The sequence below is a fragment of the Lissotriton helveticus genome, chromosome 5_1, assembly GCF_964261635.1.
Source record: "Lissotriton helveticus chromosome 5_1, aLisHel1.1, whole genome shotgun sequence".
Classification (NCBI taxonomy): domain Eukaryota; kingdom Metazoa; phylum Chordata; class Amphibia; order Caudata; family Salamandridae; genus Lissotriton; species Lissotriton helveticus.
Genome location: NC_136065.1, coordinates 1,016,499,200 through 1,016,523,510, shown reverse-complemented (window position 1 = coordinate 1,016,523,510; position 24,311 = coordinate 1,016,499,200). Strand labels below are relative to the sequence as shown.

At 44.0% G+C, this 24,311-nt stretch overlaps 1 protein-coding gene across 2 annotated transcripts in view; it reads left to right on the top strand.

Moving 5' to 3' along the window:
• The window catches only part of EDRF1 (erythroid differentiation regulatory factor 1), a 411,894-nt gene that overhangs the window by 49,482 nt on the left and 338,101 nt on the right, over positions 1–24,311 (top strand). For both annotated transcript variants that reach the window (XM_078643521.1, XM_078643520.1), the window contains exon 2: positions 5,427–5,623. In XM_078643521.1, the coding sequence (XP_078499647.1) occupies positions 5,427–5,623 (197 nt within the window). The remainder of the gene's footprint in view (positions 1–5,426; positions 5,624–24,311) is intronic.

Here is a 24,311-nt window from a genome sequence, read left to right as displayed (position 1 = left end):
CATGGTGGGTTACTTTGCATGGATCCCGTAAGGTTCACTTATCCACAATGCCCTGCACTCCTCAAACTTTACCTGAAATCACAAATTTTCCTTAAATGTCTGTGATAAAAACCTCCGGAAACTGCAGGAAACCACAAAAATCCTAATCACCCAGTGTTACCACACTTGTGTTGATAAAAATGCTGCACCACTAGTGTGGCTGAGCCTAGTGCCCGCGACAGGAACGGGTCAAACCAAGATCAATGGGAGCCCCTGCTAGGGGACTCCCATTGACCCCGGTTTGATCAGTTTTTGTTGCAGAATTCAGAAGTCTAGAGATACTACAGCCACAAAGGAAGCTTAGTTAAGTGCAGCATCACAGATGGCCAACCGCTCGCACTGTAACATCCTCCTCCAGAAAATAATGGAGATAGGGACTTAAAATAGAACTTCATAACAAATTAGTGAAAAAATAAATTTATTTTGACCTTTTTAGGTCTCGGCCTGATCCAGCGCATGCGCTGATCTCGGCCGGGACATCTAGTAGGGCTTTGAGAAATGCTACTTTGCCGGTGATCAGCTTGCTATCACGCACACAAGAGCGCGGGCGCATGCACGTGATAGCAAGCTGATCGACGGCAAGGTAACACTTGCGGTGACGCGCGTACACACCACGCATGTCACACTCGCGTTTTTTCTTTTTTTTTTCATTTCGCCGCCAATTTTGCGTCACACTCGCGTTTTTTTTCCATTTTTTTTTATTTCGCTGCCGATTTTCGTTTTGCGGCCGCCAATGCTTGTTATCCAACCGGTTAGTTGGGCTGCTTCCAAAGTTGTTTCTCATCCTTACAAGTGTGACAGTTTGCTCATTCAAGCCGCCCAACACTAAGAATGGCTTGGGCGACAGATATTAGGCCTTTTCAATGTATATATTAAGTTATACCGATTTCTAAATTAGACAGACAGCCCCACCATGTGGCAGACTGCCATACCTGCCCTTGTTGAATATTAAGTGCAGTGCCAGTGGGAGTGTTAACATGCCTTCTATTATCTTTGCAGTTGAGCTCCAGTTATAGTGGTGTGGTGTAAACCGGCGTGCGTTGGTGTTTCATTAAAATGCACACTTACTAAGTATTCTTCTAACCACACTTTGACTACAACTGCAGGATCCCACAACCAACTGGAGGCGCTCCATGCTTCTGCAACCAGCGAGATCGCAGGGAGGTGAAAGCTGTATTCTGCCTTGAACTTATGGACCGTTTCGGTAAGAGGTGCACTAGGCGGACAACCTCTTTTCTGGTCCTTCGATAAGCACAGGTTCTGCTTTGCCCCCTACTTAACGTTGGATGGGGGAAGCTACAATTTGTTGTCTTGCGTAACTGCTCCCAGCACACTTGAGAAGCTCCTGACATCTGCGGCAGCACTGAGGAGCCTCTAGCCACCTGTAGCCACCAGCTTTTCAATGTACAGCCATTTTAGATGTAGGTTTCCTTTTGGGGAAAAGACTGATTGGAGTGTTTTCGTTAAACAAATTCACCAGTATCAATGTGCAAATGTTACTAAATATTTCTGTGAATTCACTAACAATAGAGTGAATATCACCAAGAATGTTTTGGTTTAAAAAGATTTTTTTACTCTGGGTCACAGTGAAGATCATAACTTTTTTGCACCTGCTTAAGTCGTCTCACAGTATCTTTTCTGGTGAAATACCCATTTAGTGTGGAAACCCACCACCACAGGTTTGCGATGCTTCCAATCAGTCCTTTAATAAATACGAAAAAATGTTTACGCTGTTATAACATTTAATGGAGGCAATCAATGGAAGCTCATTTTATTCACCCAAGAAAAATGCACCTACATCTTCCAACGTAGAAATCTTGGCAGTAGAACAGCAAAGAATGCAGGCCAGAATTTTGCTACACTTTTGCGAAGCCACTGAGCGGTTAATAACGGCAGGTTTCATAAGGACTGAAGTCAATTCCTACGTAACAGCTGACATCAGGCCCCGCGTACCACGTGCATTGCGAAATCGCCTACGGTTCCCAGTGCAATAATGACTTTACATCTGCAGATATCCATTTCTGCCATTGTTTAATGTACATTTAAAACACTCCCCAATGTGTTGTTTTTTGCCTATTCTCTATTATAATAGTTCGCACTTTTCCCGAGACGGCGGGCGTGTGGAAGGGAAATGCACTTGAGGATGCTGGGAGCGCCATGTGTGTGCTTTGTCGGGGATCGGACGTAGCAGATATGCACGAAAACAGCCCAGAATGCTTACGACACAAATGCCTCTGGAGTCAGGCTATCAACAGCTTCTTCCGAGTCTGTCCCATTATATCAGTCCATAAAAGTGAAACTGCTCCTCTAGGCCAGTCTTTATTTTACTACATCAAAAAACGCAACCCCTCCTGCCCCCACATTAACCAAACATTGCAGATGTCTGTAGGTCTGCCTTATAACAGAAAGTGCTCTTTCAACTAATGGTGAAAGGCACTGAATCTCGTCATACATGCATTTTGTCACTGATCACACATAGACCTGCTTTTGGCGACATCCATTCCACGGCTAGATTGTGCTCGTGCCCCCCAGTTCCTGGGCTCTTGTTTTTAAAATGAGCACCAAAAATCCAGTTTTTCCTTTGTTCCACGTCTCACCTTAACTACAGCGGGCATACACAAATGTACATAACACCCTAAAAAATTAAATAACATCTACAATACAAAAATTCATTGCACACTTTACCCCAAAAACATATTTGCAAATATTTTCTATGTGTTTCAGGGTGTACTACGCCAAACCATTCTGTAGAGATCAAACCATGCTCGTAATGTAATGATGTGCAGGAGGCTAACATTAAGCCAGTGTTAAATATTGGCCACTACCCTGTAACACCATTTTTAAAACCGTTTTCAACTTCTTTTGCAATGTGCTGGTGAAAACAGTTTATTTTTACTTACATTAGAACCGTAATATTAGCACCTGCAAGGAGCCTAAATTAGGCTGGTGTCTGCTGGGACGCTTAGCATTCTCTTCATGTTTATCTACCATAAACATCGGCTCGTTAGTTTGAACTCCTTTTAGGTTTTTATAGTGGATTAATCTAGCACAATAAAGCTAAAATCTAGACAGAAATGAGCCCTCAAACCCTTACGCTACAATGCCACTGCAATGCTGAACCAGTAATAGCTACACCAATAACCAACATATTAAATATCACAAAAATGACTATGCTCACTTTATCAAACTCTCACTAACTCAGTAACTATTTCACTCTCACTAACAAACTAACTCACACACTACCTAACTACTTCTCTAACTCTCTCTATCACAAACTAACTCTCTCTCACTATATCTCACTAACTAATTCTCGCACTAACAAAAACACTCACTGTCACTATCCCTACCTAACTTTCACACTCCCTCAAACTCTATCTTACTAACTACCTCTCACACTAACACTAACTTACTACCTAACTCGTACGAACAAACTAAATAACTCACTCTTTCAATACCTCACTAATTAACTCTCTCACTCTCTCACTAACTCTCTCTCACACAAACTCAGTAGCCCACTCACTAACTCACTCTTTCACTAATTAGCTAACTGTCTGAATTGCTAACTACTTCTCTCACTAACACATAATTAACTCTCACTCTCTCTTACACTAACTCATTGTCTCGCTATCGCACTATCTCTCTTTCAATAACTAACTCTCTCTTTCTCACTAAATAACTTTCCAACTCTCTCTCTTAATAACTAACTATCTGAATCACTAACTCGATCTCTCTCACTAACTCCCCCAATAACAAAACAACCAATAACAAACAACCATTACAACAAGCAGATACAAATTCCAAGCTTTTTTAATATAATCATTACATTCTATATAATGCTTTCATAGCCATATATACTGTAACAAAAATACTTCTAACACTTCTTTATTATACATTTTCACCATACTACACACTTCTGCACAGCACAACTTAAAAACATAGGCAAAGTAAAAATCTCTGGCTAAAAACGTATAAGGTCCCAAAGGCGAGACCTATTTGTTAAAAATGCATATGAATGAATTAAAAAGAATATAAATAAAAAATATAATGTTATGATAAATAGTTTATTAACCCTTTTTAATTAAAAAATGTACCTTCATTTTTCACATAATTAAATCTGTAAAGAACTTTTTGTTTGCCGTGTACTTGAACCTCATGGTTTCACAACTCTGGCCTGTCTGGCTCCTCATTCTCCCTCCTTCACTGGGCTGCCAAGTGCGCTGTGCAGTGTAGAATTACTGCCTCTTTCATGGTGCCACACCTCTACCATTTCCGGTCTCAGGCAATTCCCACTTCCACCTGTCTGCAGACTGATAGGGGGTTTCTATGCTTCTCTGCTGGAGGACGAGGGATGGAGCAGTAACAGCTTAGTCCTGACTCTTAAGTCCCTGGTTTACATCCAACCTCACTCTTCCTTTTTTGTTTACACTGCAATAGAAGTGCTACAGAACCCAATAGTCAAATTATATTCAACTTTTCTTAGGAATAACAGACCCCACCCAAATTGTGTTGAAACGCTTCTATCAATTAGCATCTATAATCGGTCTCAACAAATTCTTCTTTGACTTCTTTTACCAATTGACTTTAACCCCTTGGGTGCTCATGACGAGGTCAGCTCGTCATGAGCTACGGCGCTCGCCCGTTCCGTGGAACGCTCGCACGCTGGGCTGATTCCCCTGCTGTGCTGAACGTTCCATGGGAACGGGCGCGGAGCACCGGAGCGCCGTAGCTCATGACGAGCTGACCTTGTCTTGAGCACCGGGGCGCTGTACGCGCCCCTCCCGTGGGGAAACAGCCCCGCACGGAAGGGGTTAAAACTTTGTAGACCAGCACTGATAAAGAGGTCTTGCATAAAAACCACTGTCTACTCAATTTGTCTCATTTCTCAAATGCTATTCTCCACCAAGATCGTGAAAACAAGAATATCCATAACCATAATGAACTTAATGTAGAAAAGTGTCCTTTAGGTGAGTGACAAGATGACTAGCGGTCTACTTTCAGGCTTCACAGGATAACTGAGGCAGCAATCCTGAATGTAATGTACACCTTTGTCTAGATGCTGGATTATATTAGACTTTTTTATGGGCTGGAGACCATCAAATGTTGCCTGTAACTCTAACGAACATGATCTAAGGGTTTGACTTTGCAGCTGGAGGACCGTGTTCTTTCTTTCCAGTCTACAGGCTTACATCTGTATCCACCACTGGAACTGTTCTTTCAGATTCCTCTAAAGATAGATTTGTTAAAATATTCGCACAAAAGCACTATACTAACTTGGTGAACATTGTACTTTAGCAGAAAGTATTAGTTTTAATTACAATTTTTCATTTTTATTCACAGCGAATGTTTATGTACTTAAAAATACCTTTTCTTTGTTCTCTACATAACAGGAATCCATGTTGTTTCTTGGAGGTAATGAAGTGAAGAGTACTGCTGTGGTGAAATACTCCTCTGCACCGCCTGCTACAGCATTTGCTCGTCTTCAAGAAAAGACTGATTTAAAGTTGCCGCCAGCCAACTGGTTACGTGAAAGTGCAAATCTCGGACCAAACATACAAGGCTGCAGTAAGACCAAACCGTTTTCAAGGTAATAAATAGAAGCAAACACTTCTAGAGTATTGCAAACCACATTTTTTAAAGTTATCAGTAATGTCACGTGGCATCATGATTGTGTGATATGAATTTGGACAGGCAATATTGATGTTCAAGTCAGCCAGCGAAAAGGTACACATATCTGAGGAAATGGCCTAAATTGCTTAGGTTGCATATAACCACTCTTTTGTTCCTGGTCTGTCACCTGCAAGCGTTCATTGTAATCCCTGGTTCTATTGGTGATCATTGTATTATTGTATGTCATTGTGATATTTCTACCTAAGTCATGCAGGAGAAATCTGAATAAGGTCCTTTAAACAAAAAACAAAAAACAAAAAAAAAAAACTTTTATGTGCATGAGCTATTGATGCTCTGTACTAGATCTCTTGGATGCTTACTATTAAGTTGAAAAATAAAGGATAAATAACAACATTGAAACAATTCTCTTTCAGCCCACAAGTTTTCAAGATTTATTGGGAACCCAATCAGAATGCAAATAAACGTGCTGCACGGAGACCTCAGCAAAGCTTACTGAGTGCCCAATTGGTACAACAGTGCAGAGACATTTTATAGATACAAGCCCAAGAGGATGGGCATCAAAAATACGTAACACAGATCAGACTATGCCCTGCTGGACCAATCAGTGAAGGCTAATCCTGGTGTGATACCTTCTAAGGCCCGAAATACGTCTATGATCTGGTGTTGCTGCCCACGTGTCATCGGCAAAAGCAGATTTGGGGTATTTCCATAGAGGTGAAATATGTGCTTCTGGTATACGTGGGCATGGCACGGACGTGACCGGTCAGGTCACACTGACACTGATAGGAAATGTAAGATTTTGCAATAGCTAGCTGGAAGCTGGCACGCGTATTTCTCGGAAAGCCTTGCATTGCTTTGCACGTTGCAGCTGGCTGACACAAAATGGAACGTGTGACCATTTTGTGCATCCTCGCTGGTGTCCATTTTAAGTAGATTAAAGAAAACTCCAGGCCTCAAAGCAAAGGCATTTGGTATCATAAAAATCTGCGTCATCATCGCCCCGTTTGATACCAAATCATATGCTAATCAGAAATCAGCTTTGTTCATCATCTCTTGCCCCTCATCCTCATGGGTGTGGTGTGGTGTAATTTCATCCCTGGATATGCAGCGGGCACAGGAGTTGGAAATGACTGTACAACAGGCTGGGCAGATTTTGACCAGGAGGCATAGTGTCAAAAGGACTGCTACCACTATTATAATCGCCTTTAGTATCCAAGAACCCCAATCTGCAAACCAGTTCATCATGTGTACCCACAGGCCTGTATACCATGGGCTTCATCTCTAATGTCCTTGATCTTATTTATTGCCTTATTTATATTCCCACTGTTTTCCGGTATGAATATACAGCACTGAGAAGGCAATTGATGAAGGACGGAACAGACTCCTCCTTCTTTGGCCAGAATGATGTCTAGAGCAATCCTATTTTGGATCACAACGGCCCTCATGGCCCTCATCCATTTTGGGCCCATTCCTCTTTTTCCTGGTGAGCCGCCCTCATCTGAATTTGTATTGGGTCAAAGTGCAAGGAATCATTGTCATCCCTGGTGTCTGTCTCACTGCCCACTAATTGTATCATTGTTAGCTGGCAGCCTGTAAGCGCTATTCTCTATTATTCTTGATCAATGAAAGCATTGCCTCTGGAAACGGGGTCTTTTGATGGGGTGTGGGCGACACATTTTATTATAGCCATAGCCACTTTGGAAAGAAGTAGCAGTGCTCGGAGAAGGTCACAAATCAATTGTGCATGCTGTATCTGCTGGCCAGCTGATGTGAGGAATCCCCTCATTGCCTGTGGGTAATGGCTGTGCACTGCAAAGTTTGTATGTGAAATTGAAGGCGTATACCGTGCTCCTTAGGATTACTCCCCGCTCAGGAGTATATTACAATGAATCTGGACAGCACTGACACGGTATGTGCAAGTGTCTCCTAGGGCACTGGTGAATAGGTGCTGAAAAAACCAGCTGCAGTTGTACAATAAAGTTTTTCAATAAAGTTTTTTTGTGCTTCTTATCTTCAAAAGTATTTTATTCATACTCATGGAAATTGTTCAATGTAAATACATGATCACGCTCATTATTTTCCTTCATGGACCATATATATCATACTTTCTTCTTTTTCATATGTCAAAAAGCATTCCTTCCAATGTATTTCGGCCATGTGGCCTTCATCAGGGAAGTTGGAAAAATCTCTCTCGTGGCGTCTAATGGCGCTGTGTTCTGTTCCACCATCGGTTCCCTGAACCCTGAACCGATGGTGGAACAGAACACAGCGCCATTAGACGCCACGAGAGACACTTTTCCGACTTCCCTGATGAAGGCCACATGGCCGAAATGCATTGGAAGGAATGCTTTTTGACATATGAAAAAGAAGAAAGTATGATATATATGGTCCATGAAGGAAAATAATGAGCGTGATCATGTATTTACATTGAACAATTTCCATGAGTATGAATAAAATACTTTTGAAGATAAGAAGCACAAAAAAACTTTATTGAAAAACTTTATTGTACAACTGCAGCTGTTTTTTTCAGCACCTATTCACAAGTGCCCTAGGAGACACTTGCACATACCGTGTCAGTGCTGTCCAGAATCCCCTCATTGACCACAGCTGGCCGAAGTCATGGACCACCCCAAAGGCGTACTGGCTGTCTGTGTATATATTCACTTTCTTCCCTTCAGCCCACGCATATGCCCTTGTAAGTGCCACGATTCGGCTGCCTGTGCACTCTTTGCTGTGGTCGGTCTCCCACCTTCCAATAATTTAGTAGCTGTGCCCACTACATAGGATGCTTGTAACACTCCTCTGTCATCCCTCAGGCACGACCCATCTACAAACAAATCTCCTTGAGCATCTGTGAGTGGTGTATCTTTAAGGTCTGGGCGTACCTTTGTATGCCTATCTATGGCCATGGAACAATCATGAAAGGAATCGTCTGAATCAAAATCCTCCAGCTCGTGTTCTGTTGGTAGTAAACACGCAGGGTTCAGGGGTGTACATCTCTTGATGACAATGTGTGGTGTCAACAGTACCAACTCATACCTGGTGAGGCGTGCATTTGTGAGGTGCTGTGTCTTAGTGGATGTGAGAAGTGTGTCCACGGCATGTGGAACGTGTAACACTAGTGTGTGTCCTAACACTAGGTTGTCGGACTGTTCCACGGCAAGTGCCGCAGCTGCCACCGCTTTTAGGCACGGCTGGAGCCCTGAGGCCACGGGGTCTAGTGTGGCAGAGTAATATGCCACTGGGCGGTAGAAGGCTCCATGTTTCTGAGCCAGGACCCCCATTGAGCAACCTCCCTTCTCGTGACAGAACATGTGAAAATCCTTGCTATAATCAGGGATGCCTAATGCTGGTGCTTCACGCAACCCTCTTTTCAGTTCATTGAAAGCTTTCTCCCATTCCTGTGACCAAGGTACAATGTGTCAGGTATGTCTTTGTGTGTGAGTGCCTGCAAGGGTTTCGCAAGGAGAGAGAAATTGGGTATCCAGTGACGACAGTACCCGGCTACTCCTAAAAATGCTCTAACCTCCTTCTGAGTGCGGGGTCTGGGAAAATGAATGATGGTTGATGTTCTGTCAGGCAGCAACTTCCTTCTTCCCTCTGTTAGCTCATGGCCTAGATACTTCACAGAGGCGAGGCAGAACTGTAGTTTCTTGGGGGAGACTTTGTATCCCTTTAGTGCTAAGTGGCACATGGCAGCGATGGTGTCCTTTATGCATGCCTCCCTTGAAGGCGAGGCCAGTAGCAAATCGTCAATATACTGGATAAGTTTGGATCCCCCCTTAAGTACCAGGGAGTCTAAATCTGTTTTTAAGGCAAGTGTGAAAATAGAAGGTGACTCTGTATAGCCCTGCACGAGCCTCGTCCAACAAAATCTCTTCTGTCTGAAACTAAAGGAGAAGAAATGTTGGCTGTCAGGGTGCAAGGGGATGGTAAAGAAGGAGGAGCTAAGATCCATCACTGTGAAGTTGGTGGCTGTCACTGGGATGTTGGATAGTATTGTTGCTGGGTTTGGGACCACGGGAAATGAGGGCAACACTATTTTGTTCAATTCTCTCAGATCCTGTGTGAATCTTTAGACAGGAGCCCCATTCGATCCCTTTGTTGCTTTTTTCACCTGAAGTATGGGTGTGTTACATTGACTGTATTGAATCTCCCTTACTATTCCTTGCTTCAAGAGGTCCTGTATGACTGGTGCGATGCCTTCCTCCCCCTCTTTAGAAATCTTGTATTGTGGCACTCTTGGGAGAATTGCTCCTGGTTTTAATTTTATCTGGACTGGTGGGTAGTTTAATACCCGCCCTACGTCATTGTCACTGGTGGCCCAGACTTCAGGCGGCACACAGTGGTGTAGTTCTGGCGGTATTGTAGGTTCTGTGCATGTCATAAAGGCATGTCACATGAGGCCATTGGTCTTGCTCTCTAGAAAGACCCCTGTAGGTGAACAGTGTATGGTGCATTGCAATTTGCATTACAAATCTCTACCCAGCAAATTCACTGGGCAAAACCTGCTAAGGATAAACTGATGGTGCACTGTTATTGTACCTACCACCAACTGTAGTAGCTCTGTGTAAGGTATTCTGTAATAGGTTGTCCAGTCATGCCTACTGCGGTTATCATAATCCTAGAAAGTGGAGCCTCGGGCATTGTAAGTGCCTTCAGCATTGATCTTTGAGCCCCTGTATCAATTAGAAATGGAACAATCCTACCCAAGACTTCTCCCTCTACATAAGGTCCGGATTGATCCACTGCTATTGCTGGGGCTATTATGCAGTTTCCCACTTTCAGGCACCCCTAGAATGATATTGGAGGCGGTGGTTGGGGCCAGTCATTGCCTACTGGTGTCCACACCTCCCCTCCTGTCCATTGCTGCTGTTGTTGAGGCTCATGTTCCCGTGGCGCATTGTTCCTGAACCCTGTGTGCCTATTGTAATTGGTCTGCTGGTATCGGCCCTCCTGCCCGCTGTTCTATGTGTACCTATTGTCCTCATTCCTTTTCTTCAATATTGGGCAATCTGCTTTCCAATGGTTGGGGTCCTTACAATAGAAACATGCTGTTCCTTGTGGTGGCAGGGAGGCTGATCTGCGGGGTAAGGCAGGTGTCCTACTGATCTGTTGTCTTCCTGCGCCTCGTGCCCCCCCTCTGCTCCTTTCCCTCCCTCTGCTGTTGTTGTAAAATCGTTCTTGTGCTACCATTAGCCTCACTTTTTCTTTCTTTACTTTCTCTGCCTCCATTGCCTGCGCACTAGACTGAAAATCTGAGCAGTATCTTGCTGCCGCCAACACTTTCTCTATCGGCTCTTGCTGCCAGCAGACAAAAGAAGTTTGCAATTGTGTTTTGATAGGTGGTGTAAGACCTTGTACAAATGTGGTTACCAGGGCCGGCATCGCATCCCCCATAGGGTTTTTCAATCCACTGTTCTGCCTATATACTTGCAGGAGGCGGTCAAAGTATCCTTCTCTAGTTTAAGTCAAAGTCAAGTCAATTGATCTTTATTCGGACATATAAAACATCCATAAAAGTACAGGGTAACACACAATCCAATAATAAATGATTAAAAACAGTATAAAACAATTAAAATAACAATTGATTGTGAAAGTGCAAAGTGCAAAAGTATTGAAATGCATGTGCGAGCCACTGACAAATCCTCACAGGGAAAGAAAGAATCAAATTTCAAGGCATGTTCATAGTTGTGCGGGAACGAGTGGCTGATAACAGGAAGCAACTTATTCTAAAAATAATTTCATCACAATTTAAAAGTAATATTTCCTTAAATGCTAGGTTGAAATCCGTTATTGCATGTTTTTTAAAATAAGGGATTAAATAGAATTTTGAATATCTAGCATAGAAACCACAAAAGAACAAAAAATGCAACAAAGATTGCTTACTGCCATGGCTACAGGGGCAGTGCATAGACTCTAGATTTGTATTAAAGCCCAGTGGAAAAGATAAGAGAATCTGATGCTACCATCCATAAGACGGAAAAGCAAACGCCTATTCCATCTCCCCAAGTTCTTTGTCAGGTATCTCTGCGGCAAGTTGTTAGGCCTGCTATCCTGGACCAGGAGGGGAATATATCTTATGATGGTAGGTTTGTTTAGCTCAGATTTTTCTCGCTCTTTCCGGTATAGATTAAACAGCGCCCCTCTTACCAATTTATGTTGCATTTTTTCAGTGGCCTGACAGGAAGTAAATAGGTGCCCCATACCCACACTTAATAAACTGTTTTTTTACAGCCCTGAGCCAGGGTATGTCATGTGCCCTATTGCACTGTAAGCAATCTAGGATTATTTCTTGGGTCAAAAAGGCGGCCTGGTTCCGCCATATTTTTAGCCAGAATAATGCTGGTCTCGACCTGATGAAGTCCTCCACATAAAAGAGATTCAGCTCCCTATGACATTTATAAGTTGGTGCTGAGATACAAGCCCCCAAGATCTTTCGGCAAAATCTATTTTCTTCAGTCTGAATATTGGCGCTATTGGAGTATCCCCATACCTCTGCGCCATAAGTTGCCGTAGGGAGGCATTGGGCTCTATAGATTTGCAGTAAGGGGCTTACTACCTCAGCACGTTTGGGTTGCTGGAGGCTAAGTATGGAGTTGATTGCCTTAGCCAGTTTATTCCTCCCGTGAACCACATGAGGCTGCCAGGAACATGTGTTGGAAAACATTAACCCTAGGTAAGGAAAAGTGCAAGTGCTTTTTAGGGCATCGTTCCCTGTGATGATACGCTGGATGTTATGTCTCTTAGGCCCACACAACATTATATAAGATTTATTAAAATTAGTGCAGAGCCCGAGGTCCGCCATGTGGGAAACAAAACCAGTTATTAAAGTGCGCAGTGCTTTTGGAGTGCGGCCCATAAGAACCGCATCGTCGGCGTATAAGAGGCAAGGAAGTAAAGTGCCATTAATGCTGGGTACATCGCTGGTTAACTTGGACAGAGAACTGCTTAATTCATTTATGTACAAAATAAAAAGCAGGGGGGCCAAGACACATCCTTGTCTGACCCCCCTGCCAATTAAAATGTTCTCAGAAACCTCTCCTTCACTGTTTACTCTCACTCGAGCTTTTAAATCGCTGTGCAAAGGAGCAAGAAAATGTACAAGGGCTTTATCCAGCCCATAATTCAACAGGGCCACCCATAATTTGGAGCGATTAACAAAGTCGAATGCTGAACTTAGATCCATAAAGCCCAAATACAGAGGGGCTTTTTTGGCTATGATGTATTTGCCCATAATGAGATTCAAGTTCAGACATTGCTCCACAGTCCCCACATTGCTTCTAAAACCTAGCTGACAAGGATGTAAAATTCTATTCTCCTCACCCCAGACCCTTATCTTATTAAAGATGACTCTGCCCAGAATCTTTAAGGTATTGTCAATTAAAGATATCGGACGATAGTAATTAGGGTTAAGTCTGTCACCCTTCTTAAAGATGGGGACAATGATGCTATTAGACCTGGTTTCCGGGGTGGGGAGTCAGACAGGTTATTAAAAACATTACACAATAGTGGAGACCAGAATTCGGGCTCTGATTTGATTTGATCGATAGATAACCCATCAGGGCCGGGGGCCTTGTTGCCAGCACTCTGATTTATCGCATCTTCCACCGCCATTATTGAAAAATTAAGACCCATAACTGGATAAATATCGACTGGTGTACAAGGTGCTGCGTAGATACTAGAGAAGTGATCTTCCCACGTTTTGCTCGATATATTACAATTAATGGGGGTGATATTTGATCCTATAGACCTCAAAGATTTAACCTCACCCCAAAAAACTGCAACATCTTTTAAAGTTGCTGTTCGGGCAAGAGAATCCCACTTGTCCTTCAGAATTTCTTCTGTCCGAGTTTTGGTGGCTTGTTTGTAACATGCTCTTAATGATCTTATTAGGGGCTGGTTTCTAGGTTTTGCTAAAAGTGCCTCCCTTAATTCCCGATTTGCTTTCGAGCAAGTACTGTCAAACCACCGAGGTTCTTTAACGGGGCATCTGACTGGTTTGGAGAGCTCCTCTTTAAAAGCTGCGCACAGGCGGGAAAAAGCCACTATAATTTCGGGGCCAGGAACATCAATAGACAAACAAGTGTCGATCAGTTGGGGGTGTTTTTTCGAAATACATGCTAAAAGCCCCTTATTATCAATTCCCTTCCAAACGACTCTAAGTTTGTCAGTTGATACCATTAGATTTGTTGCCCCTATTTCTTGTCGCTTGTCCAGTTTTTTAACAGAGTTAAAAGTAGTCAAAATTGGATTGTGATCACTATATATGGTACTGGGAACGTCTGCACTGGCTAAACAATCCACAAGTAGAGAGGAAACAAAAACATAATCTATGGTAGAAGAGCTCCCACGTCCTATATATGTTGGCAGGGGCCGTTCACCCATAGTACTGCAGGCTGTCTCCATGACATTAACTAAGTCACGGGTCGCTATGTGATTAAGCAATTCCTCCCCTCTTTTACAAGATGGCACCCGTCTAAAAGGGGCAACTGAATTAGAACTGCACTTGTGTATGTGAGCGTTGAAGTCGCCACCCAGTAAGATCCCATCAATTTTGCCATAAATTTGTCCTGCCACAATTTTGTCAATAAAATCTAACAACCTTATAAAATTATTATTGGGTTGGGATAAAAAATCATTATTATAAAAATTAATTAAACATAGCTTAATTCGACCTAGATAGATGATAGCCTGGAAATTTTCATCATCAATGTCCACAGTCTTGGTGTGTCCACCTGTGGTGATTTTTACCCATAGAGATAAACCTCCATTGGGTCGGCCCAGCGCCGGGCATGGTACAATTTGATTATAGCAAGTGTACCCATCAAACAGAAGACTACTAGTGCACCAAGTTTCCTGAAACATTAAAATGTCAAAAGTTTTTATCCAATCAGACCAATCGGAAGATGCCATCTTTGTTTTTAACCCAGCAATATTCCAACTTAGTACAGTGAAACCAGCGTCTAGAATGACGGGTGAGGGAATAGGATCATCTGTATTTAGACTCCCAGGTGGTGTAACCTCCATGTGAAGCTTCGGTGTGATGGATATGGTACTAGCATTCTTAATGGGCTGGGGAACACTAACTAGGGCCAATAGCAGATGGGTCATCTGTTGATGGTCAACCCTGGTACTGCAGATTCGATAAAGCACTGAATCTATTGGATAAGGGAAAGATTGGTGTAGGTGGTCTTAATGGGGGTCTATAAAAGTGTCTCAAGGGTAGAGGGGTCACAGCGGTGGATGGGCTGAAGTGGATGTTATTTCTATTTAACAGATGGTTAACTGTAGCTGGATGTCTAAAGTTCAGGACAATACAGTCGCCAGTGATATTCTTTGGCAAGGGACCCACCCAATCTACCCGTCTTGCTGTCATGATTTCATTGGAGATTTGCGGCCCTAAGCCTTTATGCCTGGACAACCAGTCAATAGACTTATTTTTCAGGTGGGCCCAAGACTCCCTTTGATCCTCTTGCAGGGGAGGAACTCCTGCTAAGACTAAAACATAAGGGCAGGCTTCAGGGGGCAAGTGGAGAACCGTCCCTGTCTGTTTTTTGGGCTGTGAGACATCAGTGCGCCCAGTTTTAGGGGCCAGACCCCAGTGCAGCTCCAGACACCCCGCCGATAGGACAGGGCTGACTAACTGGAGCTCGTGGCCCAGGTTGAGATGTTTTGACCAGGGTGATACATTTCGATGGCAGGGATTTGTCACTCCTTACAGGACTGTCCCTGCTCACACTCTCTGTGTCTAATAAAACACGAGAGATGCTTTCACCCATAGACCCCTATTGACTAATTCCATATCTTTTAGAAATCGATCTCCCCTTAATTTATCAATACTAATAGAGCCTTTCCTTTTTGCATCTTCCCTTTTCACCAGGCTCTCTAATCTGTCCATTTGTTTAAAAATCTTATTAAATTGTTTATCCATTTGACTCTTCATTTGGTTAAAAATTGAATCAACAATAGTTTCGATGAAATTTCCATTGGGTTTGTCCAAAAAGGCGTTTCCGGTAGTACACTCGGTTTGTGTAGAAATAGAATTATGTTCACACCGTACAGGGTCGATGACAGTAACAGCGTTAGTAACAACCAAAGGGGGAGTGGACGTGTCAGGGCCATCACTAGATGTTGTTTTTCCACTGGACCACATACTCTGTGGTGTTGGTTGCCCTTTATTGCGTGCAGGTTGTTTCCTCTTGTTATACGTAGGTTTGGCTTTGCCTCGCTTCCTTTTCTCCCCTGCAGTCTTATCACTAGGGACCATGTAGAGGACAGCGGTAAGGTCCAAGGGGTCTTGTTGAGAGTCGGTTATGGTGATAATATTGCTATCTATCGTTGAGACATGAATTAATGGAACCGACAAAGCAGTTTTGGAGATTATGACCGCTGGGGAAAGAGGCATAGTAGTGCGATTACTGGCAAACTGGGTTTCGGCCACTTCCAAGTGTGAGCTGGAATGACTCATGGACAGGCTACGTTCAATGTTTGTTGTTTCAATGGAGACCAAATTAAATGCGTCTTCCAACATGCTTTCGATTGAAGCAGGTATCACAGGGGGGATTATGATGGATTGACTCGAGGTAGTGGTGGTACGTTTCCCCATAATAATATAAGGGTCGCTCACCTTTATCTCTGCTTAGAGGGGTGGCTCGCCCGACCACTGCCTACCCCGGACGGCCACAGACGGCCCGCCCTCTGCCCGGCGACCACCCGCGCACGTCCCGCGAGGCGGTAGAAGTGACGCCCTTTTCAAGCACCTCCGGGCGCGTTTGGGGGCGTGGCCAGCTGAGGGCTCCTGAATGATGTAGTGCTACGCTCCCCCCGCTCTGCGGCTGCGCCTGATCACCTGCGGCGCTTGCGGCGGGGGGGAACGGCAATCAGGGCAGGAAGAGCTGCGTGGCGTCAGGAGTGTGCCCCGGTATGAAGAGCTGCAAGGCAGGGGGTTCTTCGCGCTGGTTCTCGGTATGGCGTCCACTGCGTCTGGTGAGTCTAATTACTGGCAACCCTCTCGCCAGTAGAATGACGCCCTTTTCAAGCGCCTCTGGGCGCGTTTGGGGGGGGTGGCCAGCTGAGGGCTCCTGAATGATGTAGTGCTACGCTCCCCCCGCTCTGCGGCTGCGCCTGATCACCTGCGGCGGGGGGGAACGGCAATCAGGGCAAGAAGAGCTGCGTGGCGTCAGGAGTGTGCCCCGGTATGAAGAGCTGCAAGGCAGGGGGTTCTTCGCGCTGGTTCTCGGTATGGCGTCCACGGCGTCTGGTGAGTCTAATTACTGGCAACCCTCTCACCAGTAGAATGACGCCCTTTTCAAGCGCCTCCGGGCGCGTTTGGGGGCGTGGCTAGCTGAGGGCTCCTGAATGATGTAGTGCTACGCTCCCCCCGCTCTGTGGCTGCGCCTGATCACCTGCGGCGCTTGCGGCGGGGGGGAACGGCAATCAGGGCAAGAAGAGCTGCGTGGCGTCAGGAGTGTGCCCCGGTATGAAGAGCTGCAAGGCAGGGGGTTCTTCGCGCTGGTTCTCGGTATGGCGTCCACTGCGTCTGGTGAGTCTAATTACTGGCAACCCTCTCGCCAGTAGAATGACGCCCTTTTCAAGCGCCTCCGGGCGCGTTTGGGGGCGTGGTCAGCTGAGGGCTCCTGAATGATGTAGTGCTACGCTCCCCCCGCTCTGCGGCTGCGCCTGATCACCTACGGCGCTTGCGGCGGGGGGGAACGGTAATCAGGGCAAGAAGAGCTGCGTGGCGTCAGGAGTGTGCCCCGGTATGAAGAGTTGCAAGGCAGGGGGTTCTTCGCGCTGGTTCTCGGTATGGCGTCCACTTCGTCTGGTGAGTCTAATTACTCTCTAGTTTAGTACTAGTACTCTTACTCCAATCAACCCTATCTTCCGGTACCTTCTCCTTCAAATGTTCTTCCACTTTCGTATATAAATCATCTATTTCTGACCTGGCATCCCGCCCTTGCCCCTTTTTGGCTCCACATCTGGCCACCCAACCTTCCTTTTACAGTCTTCCCAAAGGTCCTTTGGGATAATTATATTAAACAATGTGTCCAGATCTCTCCATAACAATCCACCGAAGGCAGCCATCCGCTGTAACTCTTCGTACCACTTCCTGGGTTCCTCTCCAAGCTTGGGGAAGTCCCTAGTAAAACAATTAATGTACTGCCTGGACCATGGGACATAAACATATGCTAAATCATTTGGAGCACTGCCAGGTGGTGGTGGTATTTCCCGTAAGGGCATGATAAGCAATGGAACTTCTGTTGTGTTGGCTGCGGTGGTGCAATGAGCCAGGGTCTGGTATACAGCGATCACTGCACATGTGTGTATTAACTGTTTCCATTGTTGCAATTTGTCTACCGCATATTTAAGCGTGTCCTGCAACTTAGATTCCCCCCATGTTACTAAATCTGAGTCTGTAAATCCAAACTTCCCTACTTCCCAGTCATATTGTGCTGGTAATGGGGTATTGCTACCTGTGGATGTCTAGGTGTTAGTTTGCTTAGCAAATGCCAAATGAGCTTGGGGTGCCTTGTTCATTAACTCTGCTCGTGCTAAGGACAATGTTTTTTCTACATACCTTCTACTCTGTGTTTGTATAAAGGAGTCCACTGTGAGTGAGCCCTCAATGAGCCGTTGCAGCCGTGCTTGACAATTTAAAAAATCGCTCTTTAGCATCAATTTTGGTGAATTTGGAGTGGATGCGGAAGCGCCTCCCACCCCTCCCCCGATGCTGCCTCGTCTTTTGTTCTCTGGAGCTGACTCTATATCTGCCAAACATTGCTCTAAAGTCGAAATGTGGTGTTCTGTGCAGTGAACATATTTAAATGCATCCCATATTAGTGAAAGCCACTGTGACTGTCTGAGTGAGTCATCCTGTGATTTATCTTCAAATAATTGCTGCCACTGTCTGTCAATTAATTTAGGAATTTTAACCTTTTTCTTAGCACATTCCTTTAGAATGTTATGTTTCTTATGTTGTATTCTGTAGCTGCTTGGACAGCAGTTTCCCGCATTAGTTTCAGAGTAACCAGGTCTTGGACAGCGTCCAATTCCAATCTCGTAACGTTATCTTTCGCTCTGTGTATAAAGGTTACTGCTGCCTCCTGCTCCTTGGGAGTTAGCTCAGTGTGTTCTGGCTCAAGTGTAGGCAGCGGTGAATCACATCTCATTGCTGATGACAATTAAAATAGCGCTGATGATACCAATGGGACTAGTGCTCCTGACAACAATGAGAATAGCGCTGATTATACCAATGGGACTAGTGCCGATGCCAACCATGAGAATAGCGCTGATAACCATGGGGACTAGTGCCGATGCGAACAATGAGAATAGCACTGATGATAACAATGGGACTAGTGCTGATGCCAACAATGAGAATAGCACTGATGATAACAATGGGACTAGTGCCCATTCCAACAATGAGTATAGCGCTGATGATAACAATGGGACTAGTGCCCATGACCACAATGAGAATAGCGCTGATGATACCAATGGGACTAGTGCCCATGACCACAATGAGAAAAGCGCTGATGATACCAATGGGACTAGTGCTCCTGACAACAATGAGAATAGCGCTGATGATACCAATGGGACTAGTGCTCCTGACAACAATGAGAATAGTGCTGATGATACCAATGGGACTAGTGCCGATGCCAATAATGAGAATAGCACTGATGATAACAATGAGACTAGTGCCGATGCCAACAATGAGAATAGCACTGATGATAACAATGAGACTAGTGCCGATGCCAACAATGAGAATAGCGCAGATGATACCAATGGGACTAGTGCCGATGCCAACAATGAGAATAACACTGATGATACTGTCATGTATTCCTATAGGTTCTGAATCGATCCCCCTATTCCTGACCCTATTCGGGTTAAACTAACTATCGAGTTAACTAACAGTCAGCCCATGAGGCAAGAACAGCCCCCATGATGCAGATACCGTTATCTGACGCAGTCACACTACGGCACAGGAACGTGTTATCTGATTAGGTCATAACGCTTGAGATCTAATTAGACAAGCGACATTCCTCCAGCCCCTGATAAGGCATACGACGTTCTCATAACAAATCAAACCTATGACAACCTGGAAAATCCGTGCGGCCATTGTTTTGATTTCACAGAGAACTTTAGTAAAGAATGTGCTAACGAGCAAGTCGTATGACATCTTTATTGACGTATCTATGTCCATCCTTACGTCAATCTCGGCACCTTTAAGGTATAAATATTGCCGATCTTGCCCTATGCAAACAGTCGCGTGGTGACAAGACGGAGCTGCCATACTTGCCGAAGCCGAGAGCAGAAGCAGACCCCGCTGGCAGCAGCCCCGCCTTCCTGACGCGCTGAGAAACGCGCTGCTATCTCAAGCCGAGAGACCCAGCACCGGCGTTTCTGGGCAGCCCTCGCAGGCAGCCTGGAATATCGAGAGCAGAGAAAGAGATACCATTCCTCATTCATCCTAACTTCCAGGTACAGAACTGAATAACCCCTCACAGAGAATTCTTTAGTTATTCACTTGGCAAAAACAAACTTAACTTAAACTGTAACTTTCTATTCCCGCCCACGCATTAGACTTAGGTCAGGTACACGGGGTAGGCGTATTTAGAAACACCAGTTGAGTACGTTTAGTCAAATGTATATGTGTATGTAAATATATTTTAATCATTTTAAACATCATATGGCTCAGAAACCATATCAATGTTTTTACAGTATTATTTTATACTATTGCTTTTAATGTATGCACTTTACTTAACTATAAGTATTGCAATAATATCGATCCATTTCTCATGTATGAGAAAAGAGACTGATCAATAAATAACACCTTTTTATTGAACACGCCCGTCTCTTCCTTTTCTCTACAATCTGATGAGACTAAGAATGCACGTACTGACTGAGTAAAATAATTGCCTTGTGCTCACACGACTCTCGAGATTGACTCTTGATTAGGGGAGAGCAAAGTTGTCATGTTCTATGGTTGTCAGAAACTAAATCCCTTCTTGTCTAATCAGGGAAGTTAATTCCTCCTTGAACATTCGAGAAAGTTTCTAGCGAACTCTGAGCTACGCTGGCAAACCCAAAAATTAAGTCTAGTATCGACAGTAGTAGACCTAGTTAACGTATGGTCTAGGCCTTTACTGCTGTAGGTATTATTCCAATGCGCAGAGCCTATTGGGAAAATAGGAGCTACACTACATGGCGCCCAACGCGTTTGGAAAGGGCGATAAAACTAACGTAAGACATTTAGAGTAACTCAGTCGTGCTTTCTCACTCAGACCCCTTTTTCCATTATACTCCAAAGACGTCTGGAGTGGGTGAAAGGTAAAATCCTCCAAAACCTCGCAGGAGGGAACTCCTATGTATGGTTCTTGGTATAGTCAACGTTGAAGGATAAAAACATTCCCAAAATATTGTGCCTCTAATCTCTGTTTCCATAAAGAAACCTGATCTGCAAACAAACATAATACCATCCTGTCTGTAAAATGGCAGAGAGTGATGATGAAAGAGAGGCAGTTAGATTAGCAACTGAACTCGCAGATGCTGATGCTACCATGCAAGCAGCAGACCCGAATATAACACTCATTCCGGTCATTAAAAGGAGATCTATAACCTTAAAACTTATAGAAAATGGACTGACACCTAGAGGTGGCACAGTCATATTCGTAATCGAGGCACACGAATATCGGCAGACAGAGGTATACTATTCATGGATACATTTTCCAGCAGCAAATGCTGTAACAAAGTACTTCCACTATTACAAAGTAGAGGAACCTCCTGAAACGTACACTCCTTTCGAGGAGGTGGAAGTACCACTCAAATTCCAAGAGCATTTGCTCTTATTTGATGGCGCCCTAATACATAACAATCACATTACAAGGCTCGGTCCTTTAGGAAGACCAGGAGCAACGTGGCCGGTCTTAGCCGGATACACACCACATCCAGACATCGAAAGAATGCCTGCAGCAGAGCTGTTAATACAGCTAAAACAACTACTAAAAATTCATAGACAATTAGTTCAGTATGTAATGCGGACTTCAACAATTCAGCCAGCGATTAAACTTCCACAGCTGACCCCTCACCAGGGGAACACAAATAAAATTACACCACAGAACATCCAATCCTGCCTAGGTAAAGTTCCAGCTAAACGGGAACAGATACCATTCTGGTTGGCACAGAAAATTACCCAAATAGAGGCGGTGTTTCCTGACACCACCCCATTAGAAAAACACAGGATTCTGACTATATGTCTCCCAATGGGAATCGCACCACACATTGAGGACTGTGACACTTGGGGTACAGTCTTTGCTTCCATCTACACAAAAACGCACGGTGTTCCATCCATTTCGGTAATACCAGATGTGCTAAAACAAATTCAAGATGAATACGGTCCAGAACCTGCTTTAACCCTTGGTATGAAATTACTAAAAGACTTCAAGCAGGTCTCGGCTATATTATTAGCCAACATAAAAGGTGAGGCAGCAAACGTGGCGATCCGCCAGAGGTTAAAAGAGACCGATATAGCAGACCAACCAGCTGAAATTTCCAGAATCATAGAAAAATCCTATGAAGAACTAGGCAGAGATAGTCTAGGTGGAATACCAGTAAAACCGCAACTGACTACAAGTCCAGAAAAAATATTTTTTAATAATAATTCACCAAAAAAGAACTGGGATGGAAACAAACAATCCAATCCTAAAGAAAAGAAATTCCAGTCCCGAGGGAGGTCTCCCAGGCGAAGAGAGAAATCTCCAAACCAAAGACAGAGGTCACCGCAGAGTGACCCCTCTGGGAATAGATATAACCTTAGAAATAGGGATAATATTAAAAAACCTGATAGATATCAAGACATTGATACACGTCCCTCTCAATCTTTTCAGACTTCCTCGCAGAAATCGGAAAGAAGAGGACGATCAGAAGAGCACGCCAAGTCCAAAGACAAGGAACCTGCTCAGCTAAAAAAGAAATTACAATTTCCAAAAAAGAAGGTAGCCAGTATCAAGGTAGTTAAAAATGCCGAGAATACTGAGGACACAACTGAAAAACGGAGAATGGGCTCAGACAATGCTAGACAGCGCAGCAGAGGTGAGCATAGCTCGCAAAGTCCTTATGAATCCTCTGGAGACAGTGGACACGAATGAATACCTTCAAGTGGAAACTGCAGACACCAGAGTTAGCAAGCCCCACAAGATATACGAGATAACATTACGTATAGAGGGAGATAAGACTAGGAAAATAAGGGGACTATTTTGGGATAACCTCTCAAAGGGTTATGACATCCTTCTAGCTGAAAAAGACTGGCCACCAGAGTTTGTCAGGGAGTGCCCTCATGGCGAAGAAGTAATCATGCCTGCCTTCTCGAATCAAATCCCGATTCATAAAAAATACACACTTGCTAGAAAGTGGGCAGTGGCCTTAGCACCTGCTTTATATAAAATCATGTAGGATGGGATGAGGACTCCCCTCCTCACAAAATCCAGTTAAAATCACAACCTACTGCACAAAGGCAGTACCCAATTAAGCAAGAAGCTAAAAAACAGGTAAATGAAATACTAGATCAGCTAGAATACCAGGGGGTGATTGAAACTTGCACCTCACAAATGAACAATCCTTTGTTTCCGGTCTCCAAACCAGACAATTCATATCGTCTAGTTTTGGATTACCGACACCTTAACACATGTTGCAAAACCTTTGCAGTGCAAAACTCACACAGTGCTGCACTAATGAATAACATAGTGCGCAAAAAATACAAAACAACCTTGGACATCTCCAATGGATTCTTTTGTCAAAACATAGCACCAGAGAGCAGATCTTTAACTGCATTCTCAGTAAATGGCACTCAAAAGCAATTCTGTCGGTTAGCCCAGGGGTACAAGAACAGCCCGGGGGTATTCTCAGCGAGAGTAACAGAATTACTACAACTATATGATGATGAAGCATTATCTTATGTCGATGACATTTACTTAACAGATGATGACTTGGAGACTCACTTGAAAAGGGTGAACACCATAATACTTGGGTTCGCTGCAGAGGGTTACAAATTCAACTTTAAAAAATCCAGAATTGCCCATCTGACAGTCTTGTACGTAGGATATGAATTATCAAGTATAGCCTGGTTGACAATTTTCTAAGAACTAGAAGAATTAAAAAATCTAAAATATGAAAAGACGTATCCTCTGCCAATCGACATTCTGCCTCTACGACATTACGCCTGTGTAATCTATACAGACGGACATGCTCAACCCTCCGTTTGGGGAGAACAAGCATACAACCCCACATGTGAGATTACAAAAGAAGTGTGGCGGGGAGGTAAACTAAGACCTCTATTAACAAAATCACACTCAGTAGAAACAAATTCAGAACTACAAACTGAAATAATAGCTTTGAAAATGGCGCTAGATAATGCGGATCGCGAATTCCCGACACTTATAGTGTCAGATTCATATTACTGCGTCAAAGCATATAACAAGGATTTGCAGACATGGATTCAGAACGGTTACAAAGATGACACAGATGCACCAATAAAGCAGAAACTGCTCTGGGAACAAGTAGCTCTTTTGAAAAAAGAACTACCAAAGACTCACGTGACACACTCACTGAGTCATCAGCGTGATGGCGTTCACGTTGTGGGGAATTCATTG